At 60.0% G+C, this 11874-nt stretch overlaps 3 protein-coding genes across 12 annotated transcripts in view; 1 reads left to right on the forward strand and 2 right to left on the reverse strand.

Annotated features, from left to right (window-relative positions):
* The window catches only part of ZNF34 (zinc finger protein 34), a 13659-nt gene extending 12587 nt beyond the window's left edge, over positions 1 to 1072 (reverse strand). For 2 of the 5 annotated variants that reach the window (XM_028500647.2, XM_028500646.2), the window contains exon 1: positions 940 to 1007. The gene's annotated coding sequence lies outside the window, so the exon portion shown is untranslated. Of the gene's footprint in view, positions 1 to 939 lie in introns of all 5 variants that reach the window. The other 3 variants (XM_028500645.2, XM_055091084.1, XM_055091082.1) reach the window with 2 other exon arrangements.
* A 1473-nt stretch (positions 1073 to 2545) lies between these two features.
* RPL8 (ribosomal protein L8) lies at positions 2546 to 5045 on the reverse strand. Its single transcript, XM_007104709.4, has 6 exons — positions 4961 to 5045; positions 4590 to 4736; positions 4368 to 4509; positions 3901 to 4119; positions 2969 to 3084; positions 2546 to 2738 (listed from the first exon to the last, which is right to left on the reverse strand). Exons 2-6 carry the CDS (start codon positions 4725 to 4727, stop codon positions 2580 to 2582), a joined length of 774 nt encoding a protein of 257 aa, XP_007104771.1. The 5' UTR covers positions 4728 to 4736; positions 4961 to 5045; the 3' UTR covers positions 2546 to 2579.
* Positions 5046 to 9573: 4528 nt separating this feature from the next.
* The window catches only part of ZNF7 (zinc finger protein 7), a 12905-nt gene continuing 10604 nt past the window's right edge, over positions 9574 to 11874 (forward strand). Inside the window, exons 1-3 of one of the 6 annotated variants that reach the window (XM_007104713.3) lie at positions 9574 to 9650; positions 10999 to 11046; positions 11560 to 11686. In XM_007104713.3, the coding sequence (XP_007104775.1) occupies positions 11044 to 11046; positions 11560 to 11686 (130 nt within the window). In that variant the 5' untranslated portion in view covers positions 9574 to 9650; positions 10999 to 11043. Of the gene's footprint in view, positions 9651 to 9752; positions 9826 to 10655; positions 10899 to 10998; positions 11047 to 11559; positions 11687 to 11874 lie in introns of those variants that run through there. The other 5 variants (XM_028500629.1, XM_028500628.1, XM_028500630.1 and 2 more) reach the window with 5 other exon arrangements.

Raw genomic sequence — 11874 nt, forward strand, 5'->3', positions numbered from 1 at the left:
GGCCACAACAGTGAGAGGCCCGCGCACCGCAAAAAAAAAAAAAAAAAAAAAAAAAAGCCTCTAGAAAGAGAAACAAAAATTTGGCTTCTGGGAGAAAGGCTTCCGAGGGCCAGAAGCAGAAGGGTGGGAAGGAAGATACGTCCGGTGGGGCGGGGTGCAGGACCCGCAGGGCCGCGGGGGAAACGCGGAGGCGGGCTGACGCTGGAGGTGACGGGAGTGTGCGCGGGCATGAACCCCCCGAGCTGGAGTCCCGCGAGGAGAGTACCGGGGGCGGAACGAGTTGGGGGCGGAGGAGGAGAGGGGAACAGAACAGTGCGAGGCCGGCGCGCGCGGCGCCAGGTTACCGGCGGCATCTCGCGCCGCGGAAGCAGCCCCTTGGGGCGACCCGGCAGGGGAGTACGGTGGACAGACCCCAGAGCGGGCTTGGGACCGGTGACGGAGACTCCGCGGCGGGAGAGGGGCCTGGCGAGGAACGACCCAGACCGGGGGAGACCAGTGGGGTTCGGGGCCTTGCAGTGGGACCCGGGGCAAGAGCTCTCGGTGTCGAGGGGATGGTCCGCGCTCCGCGCCCGGGAGGCCCCCCCCGCCCCCCCCCCCCCAGTACTGGGGGGGGGCAGCCTTCAGAGGAAGACAGCAGCAGGGCTGCCCCAGAGAGCGAGCAGAAGGCACAGGGTGGCCTGCCCAATCTCAGTTGGAATCTGACCCGCTGAGAGCCCATCCCTGCCATTCAGACCTCCCGTGCTGTCCACACCTGTTGGGTCCACCCTTCGTGGGAGCTGGCCCTCTTCGACACCCTTATTTGGGCAGAATCAGGCTGTGTGTTTCCAGTTGTGGCAGTGGGACCCGGGGCAAGAGCCCTCGGTGTCGAGGGGATGGTCCGCGCTCCGCGCCCGGGAGGCCCCGCCGCCCCCGCCCCCGCCCCCACCGACCCACACTCACCTCAGCACCGCCCAACGGCTGCAGCCCGTCCAGGCCCCGCCTGCCGCTCCGGCCCAGCCGACCGAAACCCGACCGGAAGTGACGTGGCCCTCCTCCCGGATCCCGGCAGAAGACGCTTTAGGGTCGCTCTGGGAAACGGACGCCGCGTCTCGGTGGTCGGCCGCCTCGAGGAAAGTAGAAGCTGCGTCGTAGATCGGGAACGCTGCCACCAGGTGGCAGTCTGGAACCACGACCCCTAGGCTTCGCAGCGAAGGCGAGGAGGCTTTGGTGACCAGATTTCCAGTAATTATCCTTTTCAGTGAAACTCTCAAGGCACTGCAACCAACAAAAGTTCAGGCAGGCCCTTTCCTTTGCAGCTAAAGGCAGAAAACCACGCCCTTTCTCAGGGCCATGTGAAGAGGATACTTACTGGTCAAAGCAGCCCTTGTTTTAGTTTAACCCACTGCCCCCAGCCCCAACTCCTGTAAATGGGGCGTGTCCACTCAGGGTCTGAGTGCCCGAATGCTCCTGGAGCAAACTCTCCTGTTGGCCAGTCCCCTGGACGAAGCCCCAGTCCACTTTACCCAGAAGGGAGCAATATTGCAAGCAGGTTATGGTTCAGGCGAACATATCCAGTGCCCTTTCCTTCAAAAGGAACCATTGCCCTCCTCTCATGACCGAGGTCCTAGCCTACTGGGTCACTGTCTAGGTGTGGGTGGCATAGGACCCGTGGGGCCCCAGGAAGGCAAGACTAGAACTGAGGTTCGCACTAGAGACAGGTATGGACCATGAGAACAAGGAGCCACCTGGTAACCAGTGAGGCCCTACCACCCAGGAGGAGCCCTGCCACAGTCTCCCAAAACGGTCAAGGTGACCAGTTCTCATGCGTGAGACTCAGGAAGGTGGCTGCCAGAGACTCCAGCCAGTGCCCTTCCACCCAGTCTGTAAAGGTGCATCCCACCTCAGCCTGCCATCCACCCTTGCTGTCCCAGCCTACCACTCACTCCAGTGGTCATTTAGGCACAGTGGCTTGCAGCTCCTGCTTTCACATCAGCTCACAAGGGGTACCACTAGGGGCATGGGGCTCTGGCTGGCCTCTGGGAAGCAAGTGTCCTGGTCCCGAGGCACTGATGGGCCTCCACTCCCATTTTGATGCCCAGCCTGCCCTGGTTCTGTCAGCTTTGACCAGTCCATCATTTAGTCTGGGACAAGGTGGTAGTGAGCTATTGCCAAAAAGGAAGCCCATCTGTTGAGAAACTAGTCTGGTCCTTCCACTGCAGGCAGCACCCCTGCTCTCCAGCCTGTGGCTCCAGGGACACCACTCTCTCACCCAACAGCACCCAAACCCTCATCCAGATTCTCCAAGTGCTCAAGACAAGTTAGTGAACGGAGGTCTGGGGGCTACACTCCGTGTGAGTGGGCTTCTCTGCTCCATGTGCAGGTGGTGGGGGATTCCAGGAGTCAAGATGTGAAGCAACCCAGCAGCCCCACCTTCTCTGTCCAAAGCTTCCACTGTTCACTAGTGCAACTACTTCATCTTCCTTCTTCCTCCCTATATGTGGAACACCAGGGCACTCTTCCCAGCAGGGACCCTTCCCTCTGAAACCATGGAAAAGCACAGCTCAGCTGTGAAAAAGACAAACTTTATTGAGCCCCCAGCCCTAATTCTCTTTCTCCTGCACAGTCTTGGTTCCCCGGAGACGCCCAGTCCGGCGGGCAGCAATGAGACCCACTTTCCGGCCAGCAGGGGCATCTCTGCGGATGGTAGAGGGTTTGCCGATGTGCTGGTGGTTGCCACCTCCGAAGGGATGCTCAACAGGCTGTGGGAAGAAGGAAGTGGTGTTGGGGGGGTGGCCCCGACCTACCTCAGGAGGGCTTGGGGAAGGGTATAATCAACCAGTCTGTGCTTACAAACCATCACCCAGAGCTTCACACTACAGATCCCCCACCACAGAGGAGAGGGAACACTACAGGAAGGAGGCTGTCCACCCAATCTCACAGACCCAGTACACTGAATACCCCCACCACTGTCCATTTTGGGGCCACTTACATTCATGGCCACACCCCGCACGCGTGGCCAACAATTCCTCTTTGCCTTATACTTGTGGTAGGCACGGCCGGCCTTCAGAATGGGCTTGTCAATGCGGCCACCTCCAGCCACCACACCTGTTGGGAGACCAGGGACCTCAGGGAGATGTATCACACCCTGCCCAGCACTGGGGGACCCTCCCGTCAGGCAGAGCATCCCCTGCTCGGTCCGTGCCAGTGTCCCACCCCCGTGTGTCATACAGGATCACATGTTCCCAGGAACCTCAGAAATGCCTCGAAACCATCCCAAGCGCCAAGTCCCCTTGAAACCTATCAGCTGACAAGTTTCTTCAGGCACTGCAGGGTCGTTAAGCCAGGGCTTTATTCACATCGTCTGGAATGCCTACCTTGATCCATGGTTCTCCAGGAAGTCGTCCCCTTTGCAGGGTCTGACACTGGGCTCCTCCAAGCACCTTCCCACCCCAAACAGGACAGCTGACCCAGCCTGCCACTTCTCTGCCGTTGTTTTGTTTATTCTGTGAGCACATCCTCAAGAGCCTCCCCCATACAAGACTGGCTTAGCCACATGGATTCAAAAGTGTTGACAAAAAGCAAAATAAACAAACTTGGGTTCATATGCTTTTTTCCTGGGCGACTTTAAGGAAATCACACATCTCTTGGTAGGATGTTAACCAGGTGGATGCGTGAGCAAGGATCACATAAGTCCAGGTTATCCCCAAGCGCAAACAAGTCTGCCTTAAGAGTCCCAGTGGGTTCGGTCTCATTCAATACCCAACCAGCAGTTAAGTAGGAACTGCTACACCCGCTTTAGAGCTGTGCTCAATCTTACACAGCCCACCCTTCAGTGAAGCAGGCAGCTGGGTTCCAGGCCCCTGTCTAGCTGCTGGCTGTCCACAGGAGACCCACAGCATTCAACTGCCACATTCCACTCACCGACCACAGCCCTGTTGGCGGAAGAGATGACCTTCTTGGAACCCGAGGGCAGCTTCACTCTGGTCTTCTTTGTCTCAGGGTTGTGGGAGATGACAGTCGCATAGTTCCCAGAGGCCCTGGCCAGCTTGCCCCGGTCACCAGGCTTCTCCTCCAGACAACACACGATGGTGCCCTCGGGCATCGTGCCCACCGGGAGCACATTGCCGATGTTGAGCTGGGCTGCGAGGGCGGTCACCAGCGTCAGATGGCGTGTCCTAACCACTGCTTGCCAAAAACGAGGCCAGCGCAGCACTCCACAGCCAGCCTCTTCCTACAGCTCTCCGGGCACCCACCGGGTATGCGTGGCCAAGCAGGTCTCGCCACGTGAAGGCTGCTGCCTCAGTGTTCCTCCCCCGACCCAAGGCATAAACCTCAAGGAACTGCAGGTCCCTCCCCACCGCGACCTTCCATCTCGGCGCGACGCTCACCCTTCTTGCCGCAGTACACGAACTGGCCAGTGTGGATGCCCTCGGCAGCGATGAACAACTCCGTCCTCTTCTTAAAACGGTACGGATCCCGGAAGACCACTTTGGCAAGAGGCGCGCCACGGCCCGGGTCGTGGATGATGTCCTGCGGGCCGAGGCGGCTTGAGTGGCGTGGGTCCCGCCGGGCGCCCCACGCCCCCACCCGCCCCAGCCCGCGCCCCGAACCTTCACGATGCCCTTGATGTAGCCGTGTCGCTCGGCGAAGTCCACGGCGCGCAGACGCGCGGCGCCCTTTCGGTGCTTCACATGCGCGCGGAACACGGAGCCGGCGCCCTTCCTCTGCCCACGGATCACGCGGCCCATCGCGGCGGTCTGGGGGCGGCTCATGGTCAGCGGCCGGGCGGCCCAGGCACCCCCACCACCCCGGCTTCAGGGCTCCCGCTCCCCCGGCTCCTCCCTCCAGGTCTCGGCACCCTCCGCGCCCCCATCCCCGGCCGTGCGACCCGGCGCCTTCTGCAGAGCCGGCTGGGGTCCCTCACGGGCCCTAGGGCGCCGGATGGCACCGGATGGCACCAGACGGCATCAACACGTCCTACCTGCTGCCGGGCACTGCCGAAAGAAGAGACCCGGCCCTTGAGAGGCGCCTTATCTTCCGGGGCGGGACCGAGAGCCCTTAACCTTCCGGCCAGGAGCGGCGGCCGCCACCGCAAGGCACGCCGGGACTTGTAGTCCTTTCGCGGGCGCCAGGGGCCCCTCTCTAGCGCCGGGGCCTCAGCGCAGGCGAACTGAGGTGGTTGGTCCCGCAGTGCGCAGAGGCTCCGGTGGTCTGGCGGGGAGGCTGCTCTCCCGCTGCGGGGCCGTCGAGTGGGCGGGCAAGCCTTACCAGAAAGGGAGCCTCCAGTAGGGCATATCTTTCCGGGAGGGGGCTTCTGGAGAAGTGGGAGGGGTCCTTCCAGAGCGGGTCCCTGGCATTAGCAGAAGAGGAGGTGGAACCCCTGAGTGAGAACTGTCAGTAGGCGAGGACAGGGAGAGCTTAGTGACCAGGGCAGTGGGCGTGCAAGTGACGCCTGAGGAGGGAGAGCCAGCGAGGCAGGGAGAGAGTGAGGGCCGGGGTCTCAGGGAGCAGGGTCACTTGCCCTCAGGACTCTGGGGTGGTGTGTTTGCACCAGTGCGGGCAGGTGGGATTTGCAGGGGTGGAGGCCAGAGAGACATCAGGAGAAGGTGACAGGAGAGAGAAGGAAGGGTCCATGTGGCCACATGCTGAAGCCACAGGGGAGCACGAGGCACCCGGAGAGACGGCCGACTCTCGGCAGAGATAGCTCGTCCGGAGGCAGCACAGCCTACAGCAGGGCCAGGAGCTGAGGGGCACCGGGGCCGCCCTGGGGCAGGGTGACGGGCTCTGGGGTCAGCTCGGGACAGGCCTGGAGGACCAAAAGGGCAGAGGAAGAGTGGGATGGAGGTGGGGACAGTGCTTGGACTTGTGGGCTGTGGGCTTCCTAGGATGGAGTATGGGGGGGCGGGGCACGTGGCCCTCGGCTCTCCCTCTGACCCTGAGTGAGGTAAGATGGAAACACCACAGACCCTGCCTTCAAGGGACTCTGGTCCAAGTGGGAAAAAAGTTGAGTACGGGGCAGGAGTCAGACAGGAGCAGGTGGTGACAAGGCCTCTCTGTGCTGGGCACAGGCCTGTCACCCACAGCCCCTGCTGCCCACCTCCTCAGGCCCCCTCCGGCACCTCATTCATTTTGCTCAGTTCCCCAAGCCCCTGGCCTCTCAGGTAACAGTTCCCTGGGGGACTCAGGGAACTTCTGCTTCTGTTCAGGGCTTGGGGTCTCCTGGTTCCTCCTGCCAGCTTTTGAGTCAAGCAAGGCTAAATCCAAAAGGCGTTCCTAGAGATAGCAAAGGAACCTTAAAGCAAGGCTTTGATACAAACCAACCAATCCAGAGCCCACACTCCCCACTATCTCCTTTATGAGACTCACATACCACACCAATGTTTCCCTGCCCTACATCACCCCAGGGCCAGGTAGGGGACAACTAGAGACCAACTATAACCTGATAACCTGCAGCCTGCTGAAATTATTCAAACATATGATCCTAAGCTTACTCAGCGTACCTGCTCTGCCTTGCCCATTCCTTCCTGCGGAAACCCCAATGAAGGCTCTGGGCCACACCTTCCCTCCCCTCTTTTGCCTCCTGACCAACCTAGTGCTTCCCTGTGTGGCCCCGTATGGTGTGCCCTGCCTCCCATTCCAGAGACCTGTGAGTATAAATGTCTTCCTTCACTTCCAAGTCTGCATGTCTTACCATCCCCGATTAAAACAAACCCGAGGTCCATTTTAGCACACCATCAGATTCCTGAGTGCTCAGGGATGGTGATGGCCTTCAGGGGCTCTGTCTGTTCTGGTTCATTGAAAGTGTTATTGCTCTGGGCCATCTACTAGACTACAGAAAGTCTAGTAGATGGCCCAGACTGGCCTTGGAAACACAGCTCTTTGAAAATAATTTTTCTTTTGGCCGCACAGCTTGCGGGATCAAAATTCCCCGACCAGGGATTGAACCTGCACCCTTGGCCGTGAAAACGGAGTCCTGACCACTGGACCGCCATGGAATTCCCAAAAATAATTTTTAAACTGGGCTTTTCCCCTGGGAACACTTACAGCTTGGAATCCCAATCGCAGGCTGGAAATAGCTGGAAAGTAATCTGGGTTGGACCAGAGAAGGGGTACTGTGACCATTTGGGGAACCATGCAGTCCCCTGACTTTTTTTTTTTAATATTTATTATTTTTTAAACAATTTTTTAAAATTAATTAATTTATTGGCTGCGTTGGGTCTTCGTTGCTGTGCACGGGCTTTCTCTAGTTGCGGCGAGCGGGGGCTACTCTTTGTTGCAGTGCGCGGGCTTCTCATTGTGGTGCCTTCTCTTGTTGCAGAGCACAGGCTCTAGGCGCGCGGGCTTCAGTAGTTGTGGCACACGGGCTCAGTAGTTGTGGCTCGCGGGCTCAGTAATTGTGGCTCGCGGGCTCTAGAGCGCAGGCTCAGCAGTGGTGGCGCACGGGCTTAGTTGCTCCGCGGCATGTGGGATCTTCCCGGACCAGGGCTCAAACCCATGTCCCCTGCATTGGCAGGCGGATTCTTAACCACTGCGCCACCAGGGAAGTCCCTAAATATTTATTATTTACTTATTTATTTAGGCTGCTCCGGGTCTTAGCTGCTCGTGAGATCATTTTTAGTTGCGGCATGCGGGATCTAGTTCCCTGACCAGGGATCAAACCCCAGCCCTCTGCATCGGGAGCGCGGAGTCTTAGCCACTGGACAACCAGGGAAGTTCCCCAGGCCCCTTACTGTTAATAGTCTGTTTGCTCAGTGGGTCCAAGGCTCAGTGAGGATTTGGGGACTCAGCCACGGAGGCCCTGGAATGGCCTGCAGCGGATAGAAGCAGTCTCCTTCACCCCACTCCCAGGCAGCACCCTCAGTGCCCTGGTACCTGCACCTCCCACACTGCCCAGGTGTCTGCTGGGTGGACACTCTGGGCCAGGCTTTCGTGGTGGCTGAGATGGCTCTGTCCTCAGGGTCCACAGACCCAAGCATCAGCCCTGGCTCCCCCTCTGGCTCCCTGGGTCATCCTTACCTTGAGTGGGAGTGCTCCTCTCACCTTGAGGGGGCCAGGCTAGGGCCCAGTTTTGCCAGCACCTCCTAGCTCTAGATGGTGCAGTGTGAAGACCCTCCAGCAGGAAGGCTCCCAGTAGATCAGGACCACCAGTGAGCTCAGGGTACCTGAGCGCTTGGCTGGCGATTAGGGTTAGGAAGCAGGTGTATTCCCAGCCTTTTCCCATTCTCCATTCCTTCGTTTATTCATACTTTGCACAGATGCTCTCTAAGCGTGACCAGGGGTGATGTGGGGACAGGAGAGTTGAGTTCGAGCTGGGAGGTGTGGGGTGGGAGCGCCGGGACCATGCTGCACAGGGGCCCAGGGAGAGGAGCTGGTTCCTCCGAGCGCACTTGCTTTTCCCGTCCACCTCCCCTAGGAGTCGGTCCGGGAGCTGATTCTGACCATTTCCTTACTTTGGTTTGCTCCAATTTCACAGTGGCTTTGCCTGGGACCCCGGGATTTGGATCATCGACGAGTCGGGTGTCAGGGCCCTCCCCGCGAAAAGCTCTGCGCACCCTTCCCCCGCCCTTCCCGCTCCAGGGCTGTCCAGTGTGAAGAGCTCCAGGGACCAGGGCCGCACAAAGCTGAGGCCTCCGAAGACGCAGGCAGCGTCCTCCCCAGGGCTGCAGGGACCTGGGGAGGCTCCTGCTGAGTCCCAGAGAAGTTGGGGTGCCCGCCCCTACACACAGGACAGCGTGGATCTGGTAGAACACCCAGAACAGGTGGCCCCGGGGGCCACACGAAGTTGGGGATGGGTGGGGGAGCAGCGAGGAGAAGCCTTGACCTGACCTCGGGGTGTGCCGCCCTTCGCCTGGGGTCCCACCCCATCCGGTCTCTCGGCAGGTCCTGGGCTGTCCTGCTGCCCCGAGCCCCGCGATGCAGCCAGGGACCCCAGCCCGGAGTCCCGGTTGACGACCCTCCCCTGGGCCTCTCCTTCTCCTGGTGGTCCTCACCCTTTCTGGGGCCCTCCCAGCCTCATCTCTGAGCTGTCGGTGCCCCGCCGCACTCTGCAGTGACCTCGGCCTCGACCACCTGCCCCACCAGGTGCAGGACACCTGCTCTTTGCACACGGCTCCTCTGCGCCCCCAGCTGGCCGTTCCCCCCCACCCCGTACGCCTCCACCCCGGGCACGGCCTGGGTGGGGGTGTCTCCGTAGTCCTGGGGCCTCGAACGTGCCCAGCGGGTGCATTGTGCTATGGAAAAACCAGCACATAGGAGCAGTGCGGGGACCAGCGCCCTCGGACTGGTGACCGGAGGTGCGCGGGATCGTCCCGGGCGAACTTCAGGCTGTCCGCCCGCTTCGCCCGGGTCCGCTCCCCGCCCCCAGGCCAAGAGACACCGGTCCCAGACCCACGCCTTTCCTGGGTCCCGGCTCCGCCCTCCTCGTACTGTGACCCCGCCCTTTACCGGACTCCGCCCCGCCCTCTCCGGGCTCCATCCTTTCCCCAGCGATCTGGCCCCGCCCGTTCTCCGGCTCCGAGGCGCGGGCGGGGTCCGGCTGGGAACCACCGAGTTGGCCGAGCCTCCGAACCGCCCAGAACGGCCGGAAGTCTGCGGGGCAGAGCGGCTGCGGGCGGCCGAGGCCCATTTTCGGCGACGTCCCGCGGGTGGGTCCTCGAGCGGCCCCGGGGAGGGTGAGTTGATGCAACCCGCGCGGATTAGTGTCGGGGCGGCCCACGTGCTCTTCGCCCTCGGGCGGAGAGGCCGCCTACCAGCCCCAGCGTCCTTCCGCCTCCGACTCTGCAGGCCCCGCGCTCCCCCGGCCTCTCCGCGGGGAAGCGCGGGTGGCGCGGGCGGCTCTCAGAGCCCGTGGGCGCCTGGCGGGGCGGTGGTCGAGCCTCGGCCGTCTTGGCCGGCAGAGGTGGGAGGCGGGAGGGGGAGTCCCGCAGATCCTTCCTCGCGGCAGCCTCGTAACCTTCCCGCAGGTTCTAGGCCTGCTCCAGGGGCATCCTTGCTTCTACCTGCATAATCATCTCCCTCTAGGGCCCTCTTTTTCCCTCCCTCACTGCCCGTCGAAGACCTAGACTTATTGAGGGTGGCAAAAAGGGCTGTACCTTGGGGGAGTACGATATGTATTTTCTCTGAATTCTGTTTGCCCCTAAGGGCCTGCGGTTCTCTACAGGGGACCCAGGATCCAGCACTGGCCAGACCCAGGTGGGGACCCACCTGACAGTGGTCACTGCTGCCTTAGCCTTGCTGTCCTCACGGACAGCAAGCCGATTTGAGAGCCAAAAGCTCCCCTAGGAAGCCCGCTTCTCATTCTGACCTCCCAGAGAGATGCCTGGGGAGGGGCCAAGTTTATGTACTGGGGTTGGGGTGGGGTCCTGTGTCCACTCCTCTTGTCCTTGCAGTCCGTCCTTCCGGTTCCTGTCTAGTCGAGCCTCCAGTCGCATCGTGCTTCCTCTTGCGGCCCCACAGGCTCATTCATCCCCGGTTTTTCCTGCCTCATGCCCTTTGCACACGTTGTTCCTGCTGCCTGCAGTGCACTCCCCACCTACATTACCTTGACCGAGTTAGCACCTAGGGGAGGTGACCCATCAGACTAAGTCAGAGTTTCCTAGTTTAAGTGCTTTCAGAGTTTCTTGTGCTTCGGTGCTATCATCACAGCTGTAATTTTGCATTTGTTTGTGTGGTCATTTAACTCTCTTCTCCAGTAGACTGCTCCGTGAAGGCAAAATCTTTGTGTACTGTTCACTATTGTATCCCCATTGCTTGGTTGAGCACCTGGCACCCGTGGCAACCACCCATTACATGTTTGTGGAGTGATTCATACATATTACACACTCTAAAAGATGAATAGAGCTTCGGGGGGCAGGTACTCAGGTGCCATGGTGACTTTGGCCCCACCCCAAGTCCCTGCCAGAGAACACCTGGGGTTGGAGGTAAAGGATCGGGGAACGTAGTACCATGCCCCTCAATTGGCCTGGAAGTCAGGGGTTGGGGCCTCTAGAATACTGATCTCTGACCTTTTCGAAACTTCAGCAGGTCTCTCGGCCGGGACACGCGGATCCCCACCCACCCAGACGCATGGTAGGAGTCTGATTTCCCCCGTTCCCTCCCTCTTCCTTGGAGGTCCCCTTCCTCCTCCTTTGGGCACCCCACTGCCCACTGGGCCTGGACTTAGACCCTCCCTCGGCTCCACACTGTGACCCTTGCCGGTCTCAGGCATGCCCGTTGCCAAGGTAGTGAGCAAACACCTGCCCAGACCGGGCCCTGGCTGAGGCTCTCGGGGGAGGGTTGTATATCACCGTAGTCTGGGTCCCTTTCTCCATACTGTCCCTCCCCTTGATTTTCTTTTCTTTTATTATTATTATTTTTTTGGCCACACTGCGTGGCTTGCAGGATCCTTAGTTCCTTGACTAGGGATCTAACCTATGCCCCCTGCAGTGGAAGTGCGGAGTCCTAACCACAGGACCACCAGGGAATTCCCTCCTCCCCTTGATTTTAGAGCCAAAGGGGCCTGGTGACTGTCTCACCCAACCTTGTGGTCCATGTGCCTGAGACACCCAGCGGTTCCTGGGGGACTGTTGTATGTCCTTTCAGGAGGCTGTGACGTTTGGTGATGTGGCTGTGCACTTCTCACGGGAGGAATGGCAGTGTCTGGACCCTGGCCAGAGGGCCCTCTACAAGGAGGTGATGCTCGAGAACCACAGCAGTGTGGCCGGACTAGGTGAGGCTTCATCTGGACACCCTTACCCCCTGCGTCATCGGTCAGCACCCACCTAGCCAGGCCTTTATTATATATATTTATTTATGTATTGTTTTATTTTACTTATTTTTGGTTGTATTCAGTCTTCGTTGCTGTGTGCGGGCTTCTCATTGTTGTGGCTTCTCTTGTTGCGGGGCATGGGCTCTAGG

This window comes from Physeter macrocephalus, chromosome 15 (assembly GCF_002837175.3).
Source record: "Physeter macrocephalus isolate SW-GA chromosome 15, ASM283717v5, whole genome shotgun sequence".
Lineage (NCBI taxonomy): Eukaryota > Metazoa > Chordata > Mammalia > Artiodactyla > Physeteridae > Physeter > Physeter macrocephalus.

What these genes read in the sequence shown, in the direction of transcription:
- RPL8 (XM_007104709.4), bottom strand. Translation starts at nt 4,727, where the DNA reads ATGGGCCGCGTGATCCGTGGGCAGAGGAAGGGCGCCGGCTCCGTGTTC. An exon ending in ACATCAAGGGCATCGTGAAG is followed by an intron (nt 4,510 to 4,589) that starts GTTCGGGGCGCG and finishes CTCGGCCCGCAG; the next exon opens with GACATCATCCACGACCCGGG. An exon ending in CGCCAACAGGGCTGTGGTCG is followed by an intron (nt 3,085 to 3,900) that starts GTGAGTGGAATG and finishes GTCTCCCAACAG; the next exon opens with GTGTGGTGGCTGGAGGTGGC.